We start from the raw sequence: 23,067 nt of genomic DNA on the forward strand, positions 1-23,067 counted from the left end.
AAGACATTGACTGCTCCATCTCATATCCAACCAAGCTCAAAGAAACCTACTAATGGCTTGGTAAAAAAATTCTGACCCACATCCTTTCTTGTATTTTTTTTTATCAGCAAAAGGCCCAAGGGCCAAGATATAAAATGTTATACAGCACTGTCCCAACTCAATAAGGCACCAAAGATGAGAGATGGCGTTGGTATCCTTGGTTTTGCCCTTACGGGTTGAGTGGATTAATAGAGTTTGATTTTAAAACAATTTATTCCGATTCAAAGATTACTGAAGATTCTTTCCAAAATTGACTTGTAGATTCATTGTTAACCCACATCCTTTCTAGTTGTCATGCACCATAACTGATATATTATACATAATGTGCTTCACTCATATGTGTGTGTGTGTGTATCACGTTAGATTTTATATAAAGTTCCTTGTTTTATAGATGATAGATCAATATAATATAATGTTTCAAATATTTATTGAAATATCATGTAGAAATCATTATAACAAACATTTAAATAACATTACTAAAGATCAAAGGCTGCTAGTAATAATGATATTAATAAATGTATATTAGTTATGGATTTTTTTTTGGTCGATAAGAAGTCAAAGCCAGGATTAATTATTATGTGTTGTGATTAATTATTATTATTATTTATTAAGCTCAAGTAGAATCAAACCCAAGACCTCCCACATAAGAGGCTCACAATTTACCGTCGTGTTGTATGCTCTTGCCTAAATGTATATTAATTAATTATATTAGCAACAAATATATAAATAAAACAACTAATGAAAGATAATATAGTGAAAGAATATTAGTGTCTAACTTACGAGAATAAGTCAACTATGGACAAACATTAATTACTAAACCTTAGCAACTAATTAACAAATAGAGATTAATCATGAAGCGGCGATAATAAAGAAAATCAAGAGCTCTAGGAGAGCTCGAGTCCCTGCCATGGCATGTGGCAGTTTTAATTTGTAAAATGTATACTAATCTTCAGCCTAAGACTAAGATATATTACATTGCACTATGAAACAATCTTCTACGAATTTATGCTGCTTCATTTTCAACAAGCAAAATAAAAAGCACATTTAACAAATTTTTGCACAAAAGAATAAAACTCAATAAATTACACAACTTTCATTAATATATATAAAATATGTCACTTAAAGTTAAAATTTACATATTAAATAGATAAACATAATTCTACGCTAATTAGATAAGAAAACATATAGAAAACAAATTTTCAAAATTAACATTTACCTTTATCTTACAATATAATAAATAGTTAAACTATTAAACTAAAAATATGACGAAATTCTAAAACAATTCTTCAATAAAATAATTATAAAAAATAAACTATTTAACCAAATATAGAGATATAATACTTCCTATAAATTTTGAATACAATAAAATAATCCATATAATAAGAAAATAATTTCCTTTTTTAAAAAGCATTAATCTTAGTCAATTAATAATTTACATTTCTTTAAGTATAAACTAATTAAAATTTGATATTTTAAATTGAAAATGTCTAGCTAATTAATTATATTTAATTAGTTTAAGTTAATTAACATTATTTTACATTACAAGATCTAGATACTTCTGGCTTCCTTGAAATTTACAAATAGCATATTTAGTGTCGTTGAATATTTTTTGTTCAGTTTGATATGTCAAGGTTGGCAATAATCGTGTTTATCATGGTGCAAAATGCAAATCATGTGAATCAACACATGACAAGCACAACTAAAGAGATTCAACTAGTTTATTACTCTAAATTATGGACAGTAATAATGAATGACATTTTTTTATCAAAATAATGGGATCTATTGGAGGAATTTCCAAGACTTGTTCACATCCGACTACAAAGTTTGGAGCTAATTTCCGTCATTGTTTTGAGCTCATTGAGCTATCTGCCAGAGAAGTAAAGGAATGCCACATAGATTGTATTAAGGTGGACACTTTATTTTCCTCTTAGCAGCTGACCAGCTTGTAGATTCTAGAAGTTATCTTTGTGTAGTTGTTGATTTTTCTTTTATTTGATTTTTAAAATCCTTAAACACCAACAAAATTCCCAATGACCAGAGAAATTATTTTTTAAAGAAAAGGACTGCTAACTTTATGGTTTCATATTTGTTAGGTTCACCAAATTAATGTAAATGAGAAACTGGGAACATAGGTTCCCTGCGTTATATAAGGCAGGGAGTAGTAACAAATTACCATAATGTTAAGGGATGCGATTATTAGTCATATGGACATGACTTTTGGGAAATGAATATATAAAATGATTCCCAACACTTTAGGGAAGGGATATAGAGGAGAAAATGTAGGATCACGGATTTGAGCAGGAATTAGAATTTGGAATTCTTAAAAGAAAAAATCCACTATTTGGGTCTGCAAAATGGGAATTGGAATTTGAGCAAATGTGGATTCAATATCCCCATTTGACCCCCAAAACAAGAATTTTGTATTCCTCCAAAATACTTGTTATTTGGGATTCCTATTTTAAATCCCATTTTTCCAAAATGAACATTCCAAATTATAAAAGTGAAATTTATTTGTCTTTGAGATCCAAATGCTCATTTTTGTAACTACAAAGAAAGAGTTTTGGAGATCGAAGAAAGATCATTGGAGAAATAGCATATCCAATCGATGTACAGACAAATTGAAATGAATTGGGTAGAGAAATAGCAATTGTTTTGGAGTGTCAGTCGCTTGCGGACATGGGAGAGACAGACAAAGGCTTATTCTAATAGGAGAAGATGAATTGGATCAGATCTGAATTGGGCGTTGTAGATGGGCATCTAACTCTAGCCGTGGATTCTATAACTACCCTCTCCCCTTCTTCATTTAATTATAAATCAGCACAATTCCAAACTCTGATGACTGCATCTACACTGTGATTGTGATGTTGATTTGAACGGCCGAACATCACCACCATCAAATACCTACGTCGTTGACTCATTACCACAAGCGATTCTTCTTCGAACGAAGGGCTCGGAAAATATAAGAAATTGGATTCCCTATGGTGGCTCTCTAAGTTTGGGCTCCAAGTATACAAGAGCTTGGATTGCCTACCGTGGCTCTATCTGAGTTTTTACCATAGGAAATTTATCACGTTTTATTCATACAATTGGAAATTTATCAATGTTTTCGAATCAAATTTAATTTTTTACATACTGCAGTCTACCATTAATTGTTGTTTTTCAAGTTCTGGAATTAAAAATTTGATGCTTTTTGTTCTGATCATTGTAACATTTATATTTATCTTCTCAATCACATATTCATATTTTTGAACCAAACCGGTTTGGAATAACAAATTTTGAATATCATATATTTTTGGGTTTGAACCAAACGGTCCCAATATAAATTCTAGAATCCCAAATCCAAAATTTTGAATGCCACTTCTCAAATCATATTCCACCAACCAAACGGGCCCTAAGAGAATATTAAAAGAAAAAGGAATTAAGAAATACACTTGAGAATAAAATGAAGAAAACATAGGATAAGAAAATATAGTCCTTGTGAAAATCAGCAAGGGTAAATACTTTAAAGAATTTACAGTACTTAAAGGTATGCATACTTTTCTTGTTATTTTAAGTTATAACTTATTAACATTAATTTGTTTGGCTTGCACATATAGTGGACAACTTACGACTTGCATATATAATGGACAACTATGCATATGGAATGATCTTGGTCATATATGACACGATGAATTGTAAAATACATTAATATAAAATAAACCTATATTATGTAGTTAAACAAAAATAACTTCAATATATTGGTAAATGTATTTAATAATATAGGGATATATATGATTCATATGTAATTAATAAATAACTACAAACAAGTAATCATAAAAATAGAAATTTATAAGCAATTATAATAATGACAAATGTGCTAGGTAATTAAGGTGTATATATTTCATCAAGAAAAGGAATTAGAATGTTTAAAGTCTGTCCTCTTATTCTCTCAATATAGTCCTTGGAATTGATAGATGGTGTTGTGTAAAGAAAGGCAAAGTAAATCCAAAGAATGTGCAAGTGTCTAATGCCTTATGACAAGTAAATTCATGCTCTCACTAGGGTTGATTTTAGGAGAGAAGGAAGGAATTGGGACATAAACATGTTGATTGCTAAAGGTATTACGAACATGGATTCTTATTCAGAAGCATTACATCTAACATAAATTTTTCATATAAAGATAATAATATATACTAAATATTAATCACCTATTAACACAAATATACGGTTAGGGAGTTTGCATAGGGGAAGGAGTAAGTCGACCACTCTGAAAGATTCCCAATATGAGTGAGAACCATTGGGGAAGCTCAAGTAGATTGTTTATGTACTCAAGTAGCAGTGATTTCACCATCTGCCTTAGGGTTAGTGCTTAGGAGAGGATTAAGGAATTGAAGCTTAAGTGTGTGTTGTTTCTAAATATGATGACATATGATAGTGACAACTAACATTCTCCTAGTTTGAGACAATACAAATTACCACCCCTAAGTACGATTCAAATCCTAAAAGGGGAATTTTAGAACAAATTAAGCTTAAGTCCCTATTAGGGGTCATTACACTCGCCAACACCAACACTTTCTTAACTAGAAATTGTTCCACAAAAAAAGGCCTATTCGATAAGGCCTTCAAAAATGTAATGATTGATCCTTATGATGAAAGTATTGGTTGTTGCTTATATGTGAATGGGCTTCCATTCAACCGTGTTGGATCACCTTTTTAATGGGATATGGTGAGTACCCTTTGCAAGGGACTTGATGATTATGTTAGTCCTAGGTATGAAAAGGTGTGAACCACCTTATTGTCAAGGCGAAAAGCCTTGATGCAAACAAAATTAAAAGTGATCAAGGATACATGGATGGAACAAGTACGCCCATCGTTCCTTATGGATGGAAACAATGTAAGAATAGGCCTTTGATCAATCTTATAGAAGTGTCACCTAGAGGGGCAATGTTCTCGAATGTAATGGATTGTGAGGGGCAAGTTAAATATGCAGGTTTCACTGCTAATATCTTTGTGGAACCGATTGAGATGGTTGGGGCTGCAAAAGTTGTCCAAGTCATAACAGACAATGCTAAAAATTCTAGGGAAGTTGGGGCTACAGTAGAGGCCACATATAATCACATTTTGTGGACACTGTGTATAGTACATTCACTTGATTTAATGATGCAAAAGATAAGTACTCAGATTGAATGGGTCAATAAGATGTACAAAGGCTAGTGAGATACAAATGTTTGTGAGTAATCATCACATAACACAAGCCATATTCAAGACCTTCTCTTCATTGGAGTTGAAAAAGGTGATTAAATTTTGTTTTTGTATTTTTTTTTAGCTTTAAAATTTATATATGAAGAGTGAACTTGATATGACATTATGTTTTAACTTTTTTATGCCATCATAGGTTGTTCAAACACAATTTGCATCATAAACAACCATCTTTAAGACAGCTTCTGAAGGTGCAAGAGGCCTTAGGTGCTATGGTTATCAACTCTTCGTGGAGTGTATAGAGAGAAAAAGCCCAAAGAGTAAAAGCATTGATCCTTGATGATGAATGGTGGGAACACGTGGAATATGTACTCGAATTCAACGAGCCCATCATGAGCATGATTAGATTTTTTGATATCAATCGCCCAATGTTTGGGTGAAGTTTATGATGGCATGGACACCATGGTGAAGCATATAAAAACAATAATAGTGGGCAAGGAACATATAGATGCTTTTTTCAAAAAAGTGGAAAACATTATTGTTGACCATTGGAACAAGATAACCATTGCCTCACATCTCTTGGCGTATGCTTTGTGGCCAAGGTTTTATAGCCAAGAGATGGTTCCACAACCAAAAAGGGTGGCACCATATCGAGATGCAGAGGAAACTGCTCACTACAAGGCTGCATTTCAAAGATGTGTCATGATGATGATGAAACTCGAAACATTGTTCTCATCGAGTTTGCTCAATTTGCATCTACCAAATATCATGATGTTTTCCTGCTCTTCATGCTCAATATATTATGGATGCTGGTGAATGGTGGTATGCAAATGGTCAATGCTTCGTTTTCTTGTAGCCTCTTGCAATTAAACTTCTCTGCCAAGTATGCATCTTTTTTTTTTAAATCATTTTTCAAAATATTGAATTTTCACTTAATCATGATGTTATCATATTGAAATTAAATACTAAATGTCAACGTCGTTTGCTAACTCAAACAGATTGCATGTTCTTCAAGTGAGTCGAATTGGAGTACATACTCCTTGTAATATCCTCGGTTGGGTATCATCTTTAAACTCTCAAGTGAAATCTCAAAAAATATTGAACAACAAATGCAAGTAATTGAATTTAACAATTTTCAACAAAAATAACCAATAATTCATCCAATATAATAGTTTCTATAACCTCAAGTTCATTATTGCATTATACATCAGCAATACAATAACTTATTATCGCCTCAATCCATTCTTAAAAACAGTATTATAGTCAGATTGGAAATATTAGACTAGAAATACAATGTATGCACAAGTGAGACACCTGAAATGAGGCCTCCACCACAATGGGTTCTCGTCCACCATCTTCTGGCTTATCGGTTTTCGTCCTCCAAGCAGGTTGAAGCTGAAGCTTCCAATTGACTCTCCAAGAGAGATCAATAACCAAATCAAAATCCAAGCAAATATCCAGGCATGTCCAAAAATGAATGAGGCCCTTACTTTTAATCCTAAAAGTTCTGACTCTTCAACTCCCTTCTTGTCCTTTCGTCTTATCCCTCCTTGTCACTTTTAACACACATCAAAATATTAAATTGACTTTTAGTAAACTCAAATTATGTTCCCCCATAGTCAATTTTAATATTATATGAATGTCTTTAAATTTCCTAATGTCCCAAAAAAGGGACATTACACTCCATCCACTCGGTTAAGCACAATCGCTTGGATTCCAAAAAAGAAAAGGATCCCATCTTCATAAACTACAACCTTCGCCTATTGTCACATAAGAAAACAACTACAATGAGAGTGCGACAAAGAATTGGACCTAGTCCCCAAGTGTTCTGATTTAGAGATCACAGCTGCACAACTTGCCTAAATCTTCCTAGATGATCAAGAGACAACTACTTTGCATGACATAGTACCACAGTTGTTGGCTCAAATGAAGTTGAAGAGGAACCACATATTTATCTTAATTCTGATGAAGATGATGAAGAATATGGAACTGGGTATTTAAGTTTACTCTTTTAATTTTTAATTTTCAGCATGTAATGACATTTTGTGACTTTTGAAAAGCATGAATATGATATAATCCTATATTGACCATTATATATTTATCATTTTATGAGAATTGTGCTTGTAACTTCTTATTATTCATTATATGTTTGAAGTTTTCAACTGATGATGAATGAGCATTGACATATTACATGTATATATCTATCAATATACATGTACATACATACATGCATGCATGCATACATATATATATATATATGTGTGTGTGTGTGTGTGTGTGTGTGTGTGTGTGTGTGTGTTCGATAATGTCTATGAATATATTTGCAGTACCAGAATTTGGCAGAACCCAAATCAGAATCAGAACCAAAACTAGAATCAGCTATGACTTGGAAAGAGAACAAGTGTGGAGAAATAAAGGAATACATAAGACCATTCAAGAAATATGTAAGAAAAAATATGTATGTGTTTTGTGTGAGAAGAACTGAAGGATGTGTATGTGAAGATAATATGCAAAGCCTATGTGATCATACAAGAATTTAAGTCATGGTAAATAAGAAGAATGGTAGTGAACAAGAATTTAATTGACTGTAATCTATTGAAGAAGCAACATCCAAGGTGGAACTTCATCTAAAAGTTGGTGCTTCCTGAACGAGAGATTGGTGTCTCTCATGAAGTTGGTGCTTAAAAGAGGGGGTAGGTGACTCCAATAAATTGGTGCCTACAAATTGTGGAAGTTGGTGCTTCCAATGGGTTCACGCTCGCAAATTGGAGCCTCCAAAGGTTGGTGCCAACAAAAATTGTAAAAGAAGAATAATATAAAAGAATTGTTTTTTTGTGATTTTCACTCATTTGGGTTTCCACATAAAACATTGTGTATTGCGATTTTATGTGCATCATTGTTAAAAATTAGTGAATAATGAGATTGTGATTGATAAAGTTTAAATTGGTAAAATTTGTCATTATATTGATTCGAACCACTCTTAGTATAATTGTGTGCTCTTCAACATATAGCTTTTAAGATTCAAGCTGTCACGTTAGGAAGAATTTGTTTTATTGCATTTTGAAATGGTCCCTAAACTGGTTGTAACCTTGCGAACTAGCATATTAGCATTCTACGAGTGTCATGCTTGTGAAGAATAGTTTACTTCCCTCAATATTTTATCAACTATCCAGTTCAACTTCAAGATTGTTCACCTCTCAAACATATCAATTTCCAATTCCAAGCATTTTTACCTCTGATGTTGAATGTTTGACGAAATGTCTATATCAAAATATTGTACATTAAGTTTTCAAAATATAGTACAAATGTTTCCAAAATATTGTACAAATAAGAATATGAAATCGCACTTGATACTACTCAGGCAGTTGGTTGGCTTGGGAGGGTCTTGCCTTCTCCACAATTCAATAAGCTACAAGTTGATCTTCGTTTGGTTCAAATTGGACTTCGTTTGGGATTAGATTTATGTACTTACTATATGTGGTAAGTCAAGTGTTGATTGAGATGGACCCTTTCTATTTTTGAAAAGTGCATTTGGTCACATGGAGAAGTAATAGGTGTGACTCCTATTTCAAACAGCATATTTACATGATAGAATATTTTGGGAGCTGTTATATTTTTAGTGGCCAAACTATTATTAAACAATTAAATGGTTTATTATAAAGTTATAAATTCACTCAAGTTGAGGTTTGAGTCATCATTGGAAGGGGTCATTTATTATTTGCCTAAGAGAAGTATTAAATATTTAAAGTGATGTTGTGTTGGAAAGTTTCAAGAGTTGAGTTCTTTTGGAAACTTTTATCAACAAAGCATTATAAATATGAGCTCATTTCATTGAAAAAAGCACACTTGAATATTTATTTGTTTTTGCTGCCTTTGTGGCTTTTCTAAGTCTGAAGTTTGTGCCCTTGCTAAAGTATAAGGGACTCTGAGTTTCTGAATTTTGTTTGTAGTCACTGCTGAGGTATAGTGGTTTCATTGGTTAGATCTCCTTACTGTTATTATCTGTGACTGGAAGAATGGAATTAAAATATGATAATTTCATCAGGAAAATTCATCTTGCAAATTGTGTTGTTGTAAACAATTTGCTTCATCCCCTATTGTTTGCTACTGTATCTATGGAGATCTGCTGATTGATCAATCTACTGATCATTGTCACTGTGAGAGATTCAATGTTTTTGGTACAGAAAAATTCATGAAACAGAAATTATCTAGCAGGGCTGCATTACTTTTCTGAGGGTGTTTGGGTGATTTTTGGGCTGCTAAATCCTCCAAGTGGCAGCGTATCAGTCCTGGGAAGCCAAATTTGCGATTGTATTAATGGTTAGCTGGTGTTTGAGGCTGGGAGAAGCAATTTGCAGGATCAGCAATTAATTTCCTACACCTGCAATTTGACATGGAAACCTGTGATTTAATTTGAAGCCTGAATCTGCACTTTCCTATCTGCGATTTGGACCTGGGAAAAATCTATATATTTGCAGGCCTGCATGGTGATTGCCTGGGACTGTGTGGAGCAAAGGGATAGCTGTAATAGGTTATGAATTGCAATTTGCTTGTCATATTGATAGGCAGATTCGAATTGCAAGGGGACTCCATAAATTATAATGAGGTTCCTTCTTGGAAATTGAAGAAGTTTTATCCCAACATTGTCATTTAGCTATCTTTGGCACATAAAATTCTGTGAGTTGTGTTATTTTCAAAAGATTTCACTTCCAAATTAATTCCAATATTCTGAAAATTGATTCTATGGGTTTACAATGCAAAGCAATAAATTCCATTACATGGATTGTTTGCCAAGTGTTTCACAAAAAGTCAAACCTAATTTAGTTTTGAATAGTTGTCTGAGCCATAACCGACAGGGTTATTACACCATTGGCCCATGGGAATCAATATAATAGGCTAATGACTCGAGCATGCTGAGCTGGATGATGAATAGGACTACACCCTATAAGTTAGCGAAATTGAGGACATAACACTTTTTGTTTATTTTGAATATACTGTTTGTGATTCTTCCAGCAATGGCTTTAGTTTTCTTCTAGTCTACATTTGTGGTAAAGCCTCCCTTTATTTGAAATACTAACTGTTCAGAGAGATGCAATTTGATAAGATATGACCTTATGGAGAGCTAATTAAAAAAATGTACACTGTGCTCCCCTTCATCAAAAATGGCCATTCATTAACTTGATTTTTCTTCTAGTCTGCCTTGAATTAAATCAAGGCCCTTGATTAGCTCATCAGATGATTTCCCTCATATTATTAGCAAGGTTCCAATTATGTTTGTAATTTATTAGATGTAGCATTAAGGAAGAGGTTAGTAAATGGTCTGTAGACAATATGATGACGTGATACAATAAGAATGCCCTCATTGAAATGGCCAAATTTATATTTATGGACAGAACTAAAATGGTAACTAAAATTCCACCTTTTCTACAATTCTATTACCTTGTTGTTGATCCAAGATAGATTTGCTAACATACAAAATAAGGAACATATTAAAAAAAGCAACTGCCTTCAAAGTTTTAAACAAAAAATCAAATGATGCAAGCAGAAATATGCATAAATGAGAAAGAACGATACCATGAAAAGAGCTCTATCACCAACAAGACTGTAATGAAGAACGCCAATTAACCGATAGCCATTTTCAATTTTTTCGACCGCCATATAAAGGTGCTCTTCAACATCTTTAACAGCAACAATTGCTCCTGATACAACATTTAGCAATTTGAATAGAACTTTTATTTTATAAAGAAAATTGTGTTGCTTGACACAAGAACCATAAGGGAAAAACTTTACCATGAGGAATATTGGGTTCTAGTTCAGCTGCTTTAGCTAGTTTTAAATTAGAATTAATCACTGTCTGTGTATTACGAGCTCCATCCACAGTAGATAATTCAAAGAAAGGAGACGCCAAGGATAGAAACATCTGGAATCATAACACACCAGGGATTGAAATTAAATGTGGAATTAAAATAAATCCATGAATAAAAATATGCGCTAGTGGAATCTATTATTGTGTTTTGTCCACTGGAAGAAATATCACAAGAGTAAAATCAGATTTTCATGTATAAATGTTGGGTCAAAACAGGTTATAGTGAAAGGTAAAATTTTAATTTCATTGGGGGTCTACAAAAATGACAATAACTCATATTATGCAGTCAGCATCTAGGTGCACACAATTATTTTTTCAATATAGTAAATTATGTGATGTAAATTAAACATTTAGTAAGATACATGAATCTAACAACCAAAATACGCACTTAATCCAAAACTCACTTTCGAAGCATTTCAAAGCTTGCATGGTATAGCCTGTGGCTGATTGCCTATGGATAATATCCTAGGATTACATTTATTTTGACTTGATGATGATGTTAACTCCTGAGATTCAGATAGTATTTAATGATCTCCAGTAATTCAAAAGGTTTAAACATTAACCTTCCAAATTGCTGTTTTGCATGCTATTCTCGTACTCATTTTATAGAGAACTCTTATTATTATATCTAAGAACTTAGAAAACGCTAAGAGCTTGATGCTAAAAATAAAGTCTTAAGAGAAAAAGACTATAAAGATAATGTCAAATTTAGCATATTCCCCTCCGGAGTGGCGAACTAAAACAGAAAAGCAGAATGCCTTTTCAGGATAAAACCTTCAAGCCTGTGAGGAGACAAAAAATGGGTTCTAACCTGAAATGATCGAGTAAACTATGCCCCTAAAGATTAAACCTTCAAGCCTGTGAGTGTACAAAAAATGGGTTCCAACCTGAAATTATTGAGTAAACTATGCCCCTTAAGATATAGTTTCGGGGAAAAACTAGGGAGGCTACATTTCAGTTTACAATGCAATGTTATAGGTAATGACAAATGTCAAAAACCAAACAGGACAGTATTCAAGGCCAGACATAGAAGATCGGCATGGTCCCAACAATATGCCAAGTTACCAAATTCGTCCCTGACGGCCCAACGTCTCGCTCTGTTCCAGCCAAAAGTCTGGTCCAGCAGGCAAACCTACAAATTCATCCAAAATGTTAGAAGAACCTGGGCCAAATTTTGGTGTTTTTGCACTGACTTTTGGATTCAACAGCAGGACCCCGTCTGAATTTGGCCAAAACCATGATTTTTTTGATTTTTCAAAAGTTTTCTTTGTCCATTTTGCTCAATTCTACCCTCCAACCCTAAAATAAACCACCTAAAATTCCAAAAAGGTAAAATATACGTCATTTGTGCATTTGTGAATGAAAAAGAAAAATTCTTGCCTCTATTGCTAAACTTCTTGTTTGGTGCCATGTAATGTCCCCTTTATGAGACTTTTAAAATTAAATAAACAATTAATAATTTATGTTGAAACTAGAGACATTCTTGTGTGCTCCTCAAGAACCAAAGACAAATAAGAGAGCAAAGGGGCCCTTGCAAGTGACATTGCACAATGAAACTAGAGACATCGTCGAGCAAGACATAGCAAGATGCATCTATTGAAACAGATTGATATTATCTTGTTTTTTGAGCATGTTGACAAATAATACTGAAATCTATTAATGAAGTTTCAAAAAGGTTCAAGGGCCTAAGTTATGAGAAGGTGGACACCACTTTATTGGACAAAGAGGTGAAACACGTAGAGGCTTCCTTGAAGCTCATTGGGGATTCATTGATCAAAATAGGTGTCTCAGTTGTCACTGACGAATAGAAAGATGCAAGAAATTGCCCTTTGGTTAATGTTATTGTAGTGTCCATGAGAGCTGCAATGCTTTTGAGAGCAGTGGATTGTGAAGGGGAAGTGAAGGATGATCTATTCGTTGCAATCATTCTCATCAAGGCCATTGAGCAAGTTGGTCTTAAAAATATTGTTCAAATAATAACAAACAATGCCAACAATTATAGGGTTGTTGGGTTATGGGTTAAGGAGTGCTATAAACACATTTTTGGACACCTTGTGTTGTCCACTAAGTTAAGGTTAAGGGGGAAATGTGAATCAAGGAGAGTAAACCTAAGTTCATCACATCACACTTATACAACTCAAAGAGGGAATCAAGAAAATTGATCCTTTCGATCCCAATTCTAAAAGACTGGATCTAGAAAGATTAGTGCAAGCCAAGTGATAAAGAAGCACTAATGCAACCTAGATCCTAGTGAGTAGAATAAGGGAATAGATGCAAAAGTCCTTGAAAACCCTTATTTATAATAAAAGACAGGATAAGATATGTAAATGTAATAAGTATATATGTTGAAATTAGAGTTCCAAGAATCACCCTAAAATTGCCAAAATCGCCAGTTTGGCAATTTAATTCATGCATGGCGATTTTTTGGAGCTGGTGATTTGAATAACCAACTTTTTGTCATGAATCGCATGAATCAATCGCGCGGCAAGCCAAAAAGTGAACTCATTTTTTAATTAAAACACATATTTTTTTTATCTTTTTCTGTATCTTTCCTCTTTTTTCTCACCCTAAAGGACATTCTAATTGTTTAGCATGAGTAAAAGAGAGGAAAAGTGAGAGAGAATAAGAGAAAAGAAAAACCACAGGTTTGCAACCAGCAAGAAGGAAGAGCACCAAAGAGATCAAAAGTCCATTTGGGAAGGCCATAAGATTGCATTGGGAGCATTAAGGAGTTAATAACAACACTCCTCAACTCATTTACAAGAGGTAAGTGTTGACTTTTTTTTGCATGTTAGTGTATTATGCATTTTTTGTTAAATTGATTTAGTTTTCATTTGCAAATCTTTAATTTTTTTTTAGTTTACTAAATTGCGAAGTAGGGTTTGTTGATTTGTAACTTTTGTTTATTCCTTTCAGACTTTGAGGTTTTACTTGAATTTTCTTATTGCAGCAGCCTTAACTTTCATTTTTCACAATGAATAAAAAAGATGAATGTTGGAAATATACTGAAGATTTTCTTGAAAGAACCAAGTTTCAAACGAAATTTATGTTTTGTAAAGAAATAAATTCTGGTGGTATTTATAGATTCAAATACCACATTGCTGCTATAATTGGACATGATATTACAATTTGCACTCAACAAAGTGCTGAGGCAAAATGCACTTGTTTAGTGGTATTAGAAAAATATGAACAGGAGAAATTGAATAAGAAAAGGCAACTTGAAGGGTTAAAGGGCTATTGGGTCTCATGCTCCCATAGCCACATCCGCATCCGTAGGTTGTGTTGAAGAGGTTTCTTCCAAGCCTCCTTTTTGTCCTAGTTCTAGTGCTCATGCTAGTGCTAATGCTAATCGGTCTTATACTAAGATTATGTCCAACCTATTGCAGCCTAGAGTGCAGAAGAATAGATTGGATAGTTACTTTGTGCCCCACAATACTCCTGGCTCACAACCCACGCTTGAGAGCATGGGTTTGAACAAGGAGATTCATGATGCCGCCAAAAAAAAAAAGTTGCAAATTCTGGTACTTTTGCAATATTTCATTTGTTGCAACCAAGCAATTGATTCTTTTTTATTTGTTTTCTTTAAGGTTAAAGTAAAATTTTAATTATATCTACTTGTTTTATGATTCATTGATTAATCATAGATTCACTTTACAAGCTTACATAATGATTTGTCAACTAAATTTCTAATCATAAGCTATTTGTGATAGGGCTCCTTATTGGCAAAACATGATAGAAGCAATTGCTATTTGTGGTTTGGGGTTTAAAGCCCCAACTGAGGCTGAGTTGAGTGGATACCTCTTAGATAAATGGTAGAGGATATGAAGGTTGAGCTTGAGGACCACCGAAAGGAGTGGATCGAAGAGGGTTGCACCATCATGACTGATTGTTGGATGGATAAGAGGAATAGAACACTCCTCAATTTTCTTGTTTCCTGTGGAGGTGATTGATCATTCTCCCTTCCTACATACATTGTGAATAGTGATTGAATATTTCAAATTTTGATTTGTTGATTGCTAATTTGTTGATGATCCATGATAATTCACTGTTTTGTAGGATATACCATGTTCCTCAAATCCATTCATGCTTCCGCTCATATTAAAAACACCATATACTTATGTGAGGTTATTGAGAAAGTCATAGCAGAAGTGAGGGAACATGGGGTGTAGGTGGTGACGGATAATGCAGCAAGTTATGTTGCTGCAGGTAAACTTTTTAACTTTTCAAATTTTGAAAATAAATTTATTTGAATTTTGAACTTTTTCTAATTCTAAGTTTCCTAACATGTTTGAATTTTTAATTAACTTAAAATTGTTGTAGGTAAACTTTTCATGGAGATGCACCCCACCATATTTTGGTTTCCTTGTGCGGCACATTGTCTTGACCTCATGTTGGAAGAAATTGGAAAGCTTGAGTGGGTCAAATCATGTGTTGAAAGTGCAAAAAGTATATGCAATTTTATCTACAATCATTCATTCATCCTTAGCACAATGAGGGACTACACACGAGATAGGGAATTAGCTCATCCAAGCATCACGAAGTTTGCCTTGAATTTTATCACACTACAATCCTTGTTGACATCAAGGGACAATTTGAGGAGCATGTTTGTTGGGTGAGAGTGGATTACATCTTCCTACCACTGCAAGAGTAGATGTGGTGAATTGCATCTTTGATGATGATGGTTTTTGGAATCCTACTAAAGAAATCCTTAAGATAATTTTCTTACAATTTACCATTTAGTATTTTACTATTTAGTATTTAATATTTATTATTTAATTGTTTAATGATTTAGTTTTACTTTTAGTTTTATTATTTTATATTTAAATTTTGACTCAAATTTTTTTTACATTATATGCAGGTCACTAAGCCCCTTGTATCTCTTGTACAAATTGTTGATGTGGAGAAGCCCTCTATGGGCTACATATATGAAGGCGTGGATAGGGCCAAGAAGACCATTAGAGCCTAGTATGCAAGAGTTCAGGAGAAATGTGCCCCTATTTGGGAGATCATTGATGAGAGATGCCAAAATCAGCTCCACCGACCCATCCATGCAGCAGCTTGCTATCTGAATCCAACATTTTGTTTCCATCCCGACTTCAAGGCAGATGAGGAGGTTCTCACTGACCTATATACAGTGATCCAAAGGTTGAGTAGTGATAAGGATAGCACAGCTGGAACCATTGTGCTAGGCAAATTCAATAATAAAGAGGGGCCAATTTTCTCTAGCAGGATGGCCATAGATGCTCAGACAACAATACAGCTATTGTGAGGTTCTCACCATCGCCCCAAAACTTTGGGGAACCCCTTTTTTAAATCGCCTTGGCAGATTTTTGGATTGTCCAACAAATTTTAATTTTGATTTTTTGAAAACTTTTTTAAGCCTTGGACACCTTCAGGCCAGTGGGGAGAGGTTTAGCTTATTTTCACTCGATTTCAACTTCATTTTCCAGAACAACCAATTTCATCCTTAGGCCAGACAAAATTTTAAAAAGCAACACTTGGCAAGATAAAATTGTAAATTTTGTACTTAGTCGTTTTCTTTTGAAAATTTGGACATAATTGTGTAAATTTGAATAGTCTTCAAAAATAAATTTTTTGCTAGATTTAAGTTATTTGGAAAATCTTGAATTTTTTTAGTGAACAAATTAATTTTATTTTTTTTGTGATGATGAGATCAAATTGCAAAATCGATTTTAGACTCTAGAAATAAAATTTATTTTTGAAACTAAAATTGCTTAGCAAAATCAATTTGAATTGAATTGCAAAAAAAAATAGCTTTAATGGATTAAAATTGGCTTGAAAAATTTTTTAGGCCTTTAATGAAAATTGATAATTTAATATGAAAAAATAGTTTTTTGCTAGCCAAAATCCAATTTTAATGACATATTAATTGCTAAATCATCATTAAATGGAACTATTTTGCATCTCCAAGGCATTATTTAATTTCTTTTTGCAATTTTGGTCTAATTGGCAAATTTTAAAAGTAAATTTCATCATAGCAAAATTAATTTCGTGCTAAGCATTTAATTGGGGGCCAGCTTTAGTGGTTTAGTTAATATTTTCTTGCTCCCAGGGTCCCAGTCGGCCAGCTATGGAAAGTAGGAAAGTTGGGTATAAGAGGAGCCCTCTTTCCCCTTTCCTCCTCACTCCTCACTCTTCCTCCTCAAGGTGTTGGCAATTTTGGCAAAGGCAGACCTCTCTTCATTTTGGGCAAATTTTATCTTGGAGCAGCTCTTCTTTTTCTTGGGCGATTTCTCTAGGGAGACAGATTTTTTTTGCATTTTTGGGCAATTTTGCTTGCAATTAAGCATTTTCAGACCTTGGTAATTTCTCTTTGGAGGCATATTTTTGCATTATTTGGTGATTTTTCTCGTATTAGGACTGCAATTTATGCCCTAGGTGACTTTTGGAGGGCAGATTGGAAAATTTCCATGCTTGGGCGAATTGGTTTTTGAGCAGAATTTTCCACTCTTGGCATTTTTTGAGGGCAGACCTGATTTTTTTGCCATAGGCGATTTATGATGGAGGTCCGATTTTCTCCATTTGGGACTATATTTTTTACATCAGACCTAGGCGATTTTAGTTTGGAGAAGAGATACATGATGAAAGTCTGATTTTTGGGGCAAATGGTGGACAATTCTAAAAGATTAAAATTCTAATTTGCAAGGGATTTGAAGTTCTTGAAGTCTGATCCTAAATTCCAAAAGAAAGATCCGGCTATTGGTAGAGCTGACTTGTAATCATTTAGAGTTGAAAGGGGTCCTTAAGCTAACTTCCTTCTTTCGTTCTTGTCTAGATATTGTCTCCCTTGGTTCTTCTTGCATTCATTGTCCACCACTTTACCATCCCGTAATAGGGCAACGAGATGGAGGATGGTAGTACAAGCAAGAATCCTAAGGGAACAAATAGTAAGAAAGAGAAAGAGGATATGATGCCCAAAACAACTTTCTTCTCGAAAATGAAGCGAATAACTAATACCAATGTAATACAGTAAACATGATACAAGTAAAGGACAGACTAAAGGAAGGTCAATCCCCCTTGGCGAAAAAGATATACAGAAGCGGAATTGTACACGCAGCAACTTTTCCTCCTATATTGCCCTATCCAAAATTGGTTATGGAATGCGCATCCAAGTTTGATCTAATCAGTAAATCCATCATTTTTTATGAAGAGAAGAGGATATCAATGAGACCAGACTTGGATCGAGATTGGATGAGCTAGGAAAGGTTGCTATCAAAAAGAGACATTTGAACACCCTTTCCTCCCTAAATGCTTTCATTGGGTTCGCGAATGAATATGAGAAAGAACATGAGAAGACACTACAAGCAGCAGGCAACATGGTGAAATCAGCTGAACTCGAGATGAAGTATACACCTTGCCCTCCAATGGAGGAAGTCAATGAGAGGCTAGCTAGATTCATTGCCTTAGCTAAAAGAATGAAAGAAAAAGGGAGAGTTATATTAGAAGATCATTTGATGTAAGCCCAAGTGGTGATTTCTCTTTCTTCTAGGATAGGACAAGTGTCAATTCTGATTGGCCACCATTTTGGTGCCTTCTCATTGGTTGCCACTTTTCCACTTTTTTCATTGGTTCATTGACGAGATGGCATCTTCTCATAGGCCGATGGGGTGGCAACCCTAATTAGGGTTTCTAGGATTCAATCTAGATCATCGATTTTGCCTCTTTATCTCTACCGTCGGTTGTAATTTTGGCCTCTATATAAGGCAACTTTGCTCTCATTTGTGAGGGAGTTATGTTGGAGGATTGTCGCCAAAATACTATCAAAATTGTTCTCTATTCATTGTTGTGACTTGCATGGTGGATATGCATGATCATTTTGGTGTATTGCATGGTTCTTCTCATCTCTCAAATTAAAGTAGGATTTCATTTCATGTTGTTAGAGTAGAAGTAGATGGCTAATTGTATGCTGATGTTAGTGAATGCTTGATAGGGATCAATACTCGACCACTAGCATCCTAGTGGCTTGTTGGGAAGCCTTGTGTGGCAAACTAGTTTATTTTTCCTTTGAATCATTGCATCTGTGAAGGTGGGGACTCTGGTTAGCTTTCATTAGATTCAATCCCCGTCCATTTGCTAACCTTTCCATTCATAGGAGTAGGAGTATAATAGTGAGTAGTTGAAAGAGGAGTAGAATAGCAAGTAGTTGGATAGTCGAATTTCACTCTAAAGAAAGTTAGGAAGGTAGAAGTCATTAGAACCATTATTGCCTCCTCCTCGCGCAATCAACATTATCTGGCACTACATCCTCCACCATCATTGTCACTATCAACATCACCTAGCACTCATACAAAATCATCACCATCTCACCAAAAACCCGTCATCCTTGAATGAATAGCGTAAGGCCGCCTACGTGATTACCAGCAAATCACATCGATAAACTGAGAGAGTATCCACAAGTGTAAGGAACATTGGAGTTATTCTCATGTCCCATGAGTATTAACTTTTCAAGAGAGGAATTGTGTTTGATACTCCGTCTCAGATATTCAATTGCTAATATGTTATGTAGTGGTACAAAAACTCATCAACAACAGCCAGGTAAAAATAATCTGTTACCGGGTTCAGACTTTCGAGCTCGAACTCGGATCCAAATTCATCTGAGTTCAAATTCATGCTGGGATCTAGATTCAGATCCCTGGAATTATAAAATTATAAAAAGAAAAAGTACAAAATGAAAATTGACTTTCAATGGTTCCGTAGGATTCAAGCTATTCTAAGTTGATTTCAGTATGTAAGAAATAATAAAAAAAGTTTTTAAAAACCAACAAATAATAATAAATAAGCCTTGTCGATTCTGATTTTTGGTTGTAAGTTTGTTATAGTTATGATCATTGATTACAATTTAGTAATTTACTATTAGAAAACAGAATCTAGATACTCATACTATTGATCTGAAGACTGATATATACACTAATATTTATTATTTGCTGATATACAATGTTCAATGTTAATTGTTTGTTTGTCACTTGATCATGAATCATGATTTTCCAATTGAAAACTTCAATGTAATGTTCAATGTTTAAGTTTACTATTTTTCACATCTTTGTATCTTATATTGTATAATTGTAGTACACCTTTTCATAACTAGCATTTTAAGTATCATATGTATAGTACTAGTATATACACCCCTGCTCCCCCCGCCACCCCCCATCCCCAAATCAAGGCCCCTCTGCCCCCCATCTCGGACACTTGTCCCCCTGTCCCCCCATCTCGCACGACGGTATAACTATTTGTGAGTGTATATATATACTCATGAACCCACCCGCGAACCCAAATGGGAAATTTTTTTTGCCAAAACCCACAAACCTGAACCTTGAACCCGAATCCACCCCCGAACCTAAATCAGCAACTTAGAAAATAATATATTCATAAATCTTAAGTTTATGACTTATAAGTTGTGCATTTTAATTTTTGATTATGTAATTTTAAAGTTATACTAAAGCTTTTGTTTTCCCTTATTTCAAATAGATGGTGGCAAATGTTTGGGCCCACAACCCCAAAACTTCAAAAAATTGTCATTCGTATTCTGAGTCAGCTAAGCAGCGCTTCTAGATGAGAGTCACAGTTGGTCCATGTTCAAGCACATCCACTCGAAGAGGAGAAATAGGTTGACTATGAAGAGTTTGAATGATCTTGCCTTTGTTCATTACAACCTTTGTCTTAGGATCAGACAGATTTTAGGCATTGACTCCTCTCTGATCATTCTGGAGGAGATTGATCAAGAATCAGAGTGGCTCACTAATGTTGTGGATCCAATTTTCACTGAGAAAGACCATGACCAGATGGACAGAGACGCTGAGGCTATGACCATGGCAGAGGAGGCAGCTAGAGCACGTTCAGGCACTAATAGATGCACACACGCACGAACACGCACAAACAAAAGCCCTAGTGAAGTTGTTCGTGAGCCCATCTTACATGTGGGGGTTATGGCTCAACAATTCTCTAGGACCTACCTTAGACACCTTTCTAGAAGGAAGATTGGATACTCAGAGGCTAAGGCCGAGCTTGAGGATGACGATGAGGCTTGAGCTAGAGCCTTCTTTTTCCATTTTGTTTACAGATATTGATAGACATACATTTCATGGATCTTCATCTTAGATTCTTACATACATTTATGATTTGATGTCTTATGGATCTTCATCTTACATACATTCTATGATTCGAAACATTATGATCCTATGATTTCTATTTACTTTAGCTTCAACCTACAATTTGCATTTTACGTGTAACATAGTTAAGTATGTGCTGGATTTCTCATTTATGTTCCATGTTTATGCATGTTAATTTCTATTTGATGATGTTATAGTGTGTTTAAGTTATATTCAATAAAGGGTGTATGAAATAAATTTTAAATTGTTAAAATCTCTAAATTTCAAGGGGTTTTTTAATTTGCTGATTCGTGGCCGATTCAATTCCCATTCATGGTTGATTCGCGATTCGATTCGGCCTTGTCGATTCTAATTCTCGTTACTTTGGTTGAAATGACAAAGGTAATTAGAAGTCTCGCCTTTGGATCTAATTATATGCTTGTTAAGTTGTTCCGAACTAACAAATAGCGTTGAATCTAAGCCTAAAATACTAAGATCTGCAAAACCCAAAAATAGTTTGACGATCAAGCAAGGTCAACTTCCGTGTGCAAGGTCAACTTTCTCTTGAAGCATGGGAGCACTACGTCCTTGATCAACTATGTCCAATCCCGAACTTGATTCTGCAATTCTGACTAATGACAAAAAGGGTATTCGAATCTGCAATCTATTCGCAAATCCAAGATCTGAAACCTACAATGAAAAGGGTTTTATTTGTTGATGGGGGGTTTGTCTCGGTCAAACCCAAGTTTAGAAATTAGCCTTGAATTGAAATAATTGAATTGCAAAAATGTAAAGTAAATGTACGAATTCACCTTAAAATAGTAGGATCTGTCAAATCGAATGTAATGAGCTCTCTTTACCAATTGTGTTGGATCACAAATGCGGATAAATGGATGAAGAAGATGCAACAAAGGACCTTGAATAGATGGAAGGGATCTTGAAGATTAACTCCTTCAATTACTTGAATGCTTGAATCCTTGGTCTTCAATGGAGGAATTTGCTTGAAGATTTGAATGCTTGAGAACTTGAATGCTTGAATGCTAGTGCGCATGAATGCTTGTGTACTTGAACAGATGAATGATGGATGCAAAATAGACCAAATGGATGGATTTATAAAGGGATCGAAATTAACTTTACCTTGCACGCCAACCCACCTAAAAGTTAACACCCCGGAACAATCCGGACACAGGATCTGAGAAGAGGACCCAAAATAGAACCCAAGCAAAGACAACCTACCAACCAGGGCCCAAAACTTTCAGGATTTCCTTCAATGTCCCGAAATAGGTCTCAGATCCCAAAAATCAGGTGCAAAACTCAAGGTATAGCTGTTATAATGTGGAAAATAGATTCTGAGTGATTAGATGAAGGAAAGGGAGGACCCAGGAGGTTAGATCCTACCTCAAGCTTTACGCCATGAAAATAGGAGCTTTAAAGAGGATCAATTAGGTTTTACCCCAATTTCACCTAGGAGAAATCAGAAGAAAGGGGAAGAAAGGAGGAGAGATGCAAGGATATGATGATATCACATTAAATAAGAGCTAAACCATCATTAAATAAAGGTGCTTCCAACTTAAGATGGTACATTTCACCCCCAATTTAGCGAGTGTGGACTTGATCAAAACTATTGGTAAAGTAGAGCATAAGACAATAGATAATCTTATCTAAATAAAGGAAACAAAGAATCCACCAAGCCCCCAAAGGATTAAGTCTTTGTGAACTCCAAGATCATAATAAGAGAGAAATCAAAGACTGAAAGAAGCAAAGAGAGAAAGGGTGTGATTAATTCTCCAATGAGAAATGTACATCTCATTGTGAATCTTATAAAAAATAAAACAAAAAAATGAGTTACCTGTGTATGGGACTTAGCATGTTGTGCTT

General features: G+C 34.5%; 1 protein-coding gene across 5 annotated transcripts in view; it reads right to left on the reverse strand.

Annotated features, from left to right (window-relative positions):
* Positions 1 to 23,067, reverse strand: part of LOC149552143 (vacuolar protein sorting-associated protein, putative (DUF1162)) — a 336,370-nt gene that overhangs the window by 222,250 nt on the left and 91,053 nt on the right. For all 5 annotated transcript variants that reach the window (XR_016352867.1, XR_016352866.1, XM_089787620.1 and 2 more), the window contains exons 8-9: positions 11,008 to 11,137; positions 10,792 to 10,916 (exon numbers count right to left, since the gene is read on the reverse strand). Coding sequence is in view for 3 of the 5 variants with exons in the window: in XM_089787620.1 (XP_089643746.1) it covers positions 10,792 to 10,916; positions 11,008 to 11,137 (255 nt within the window). In the remaining 2 variants the exon portion in view is untranslated. The remainder of the gene's footprint in view (positions 1 to 10,791; positions 10,917 to 11,007; positions 11,138 to 23,067) is intronic.

The sequence above is a fragment of the Cupressus sempervirens genome, chromosome 6 (genome assembly GCF_028749045.1).
Source record: "Cupressus sempervirens isolate cs-2001-9-10 chromosome 6, ASM2874904v1, whole genome shotgun sequence".
NCBI classification, from domain to species: Eukaryota; Viridiplantae; Streptophyta; class Pinopsida; order Cupressales; family Cupressaceae; genus Cupressus; species Cupressus sempervirens.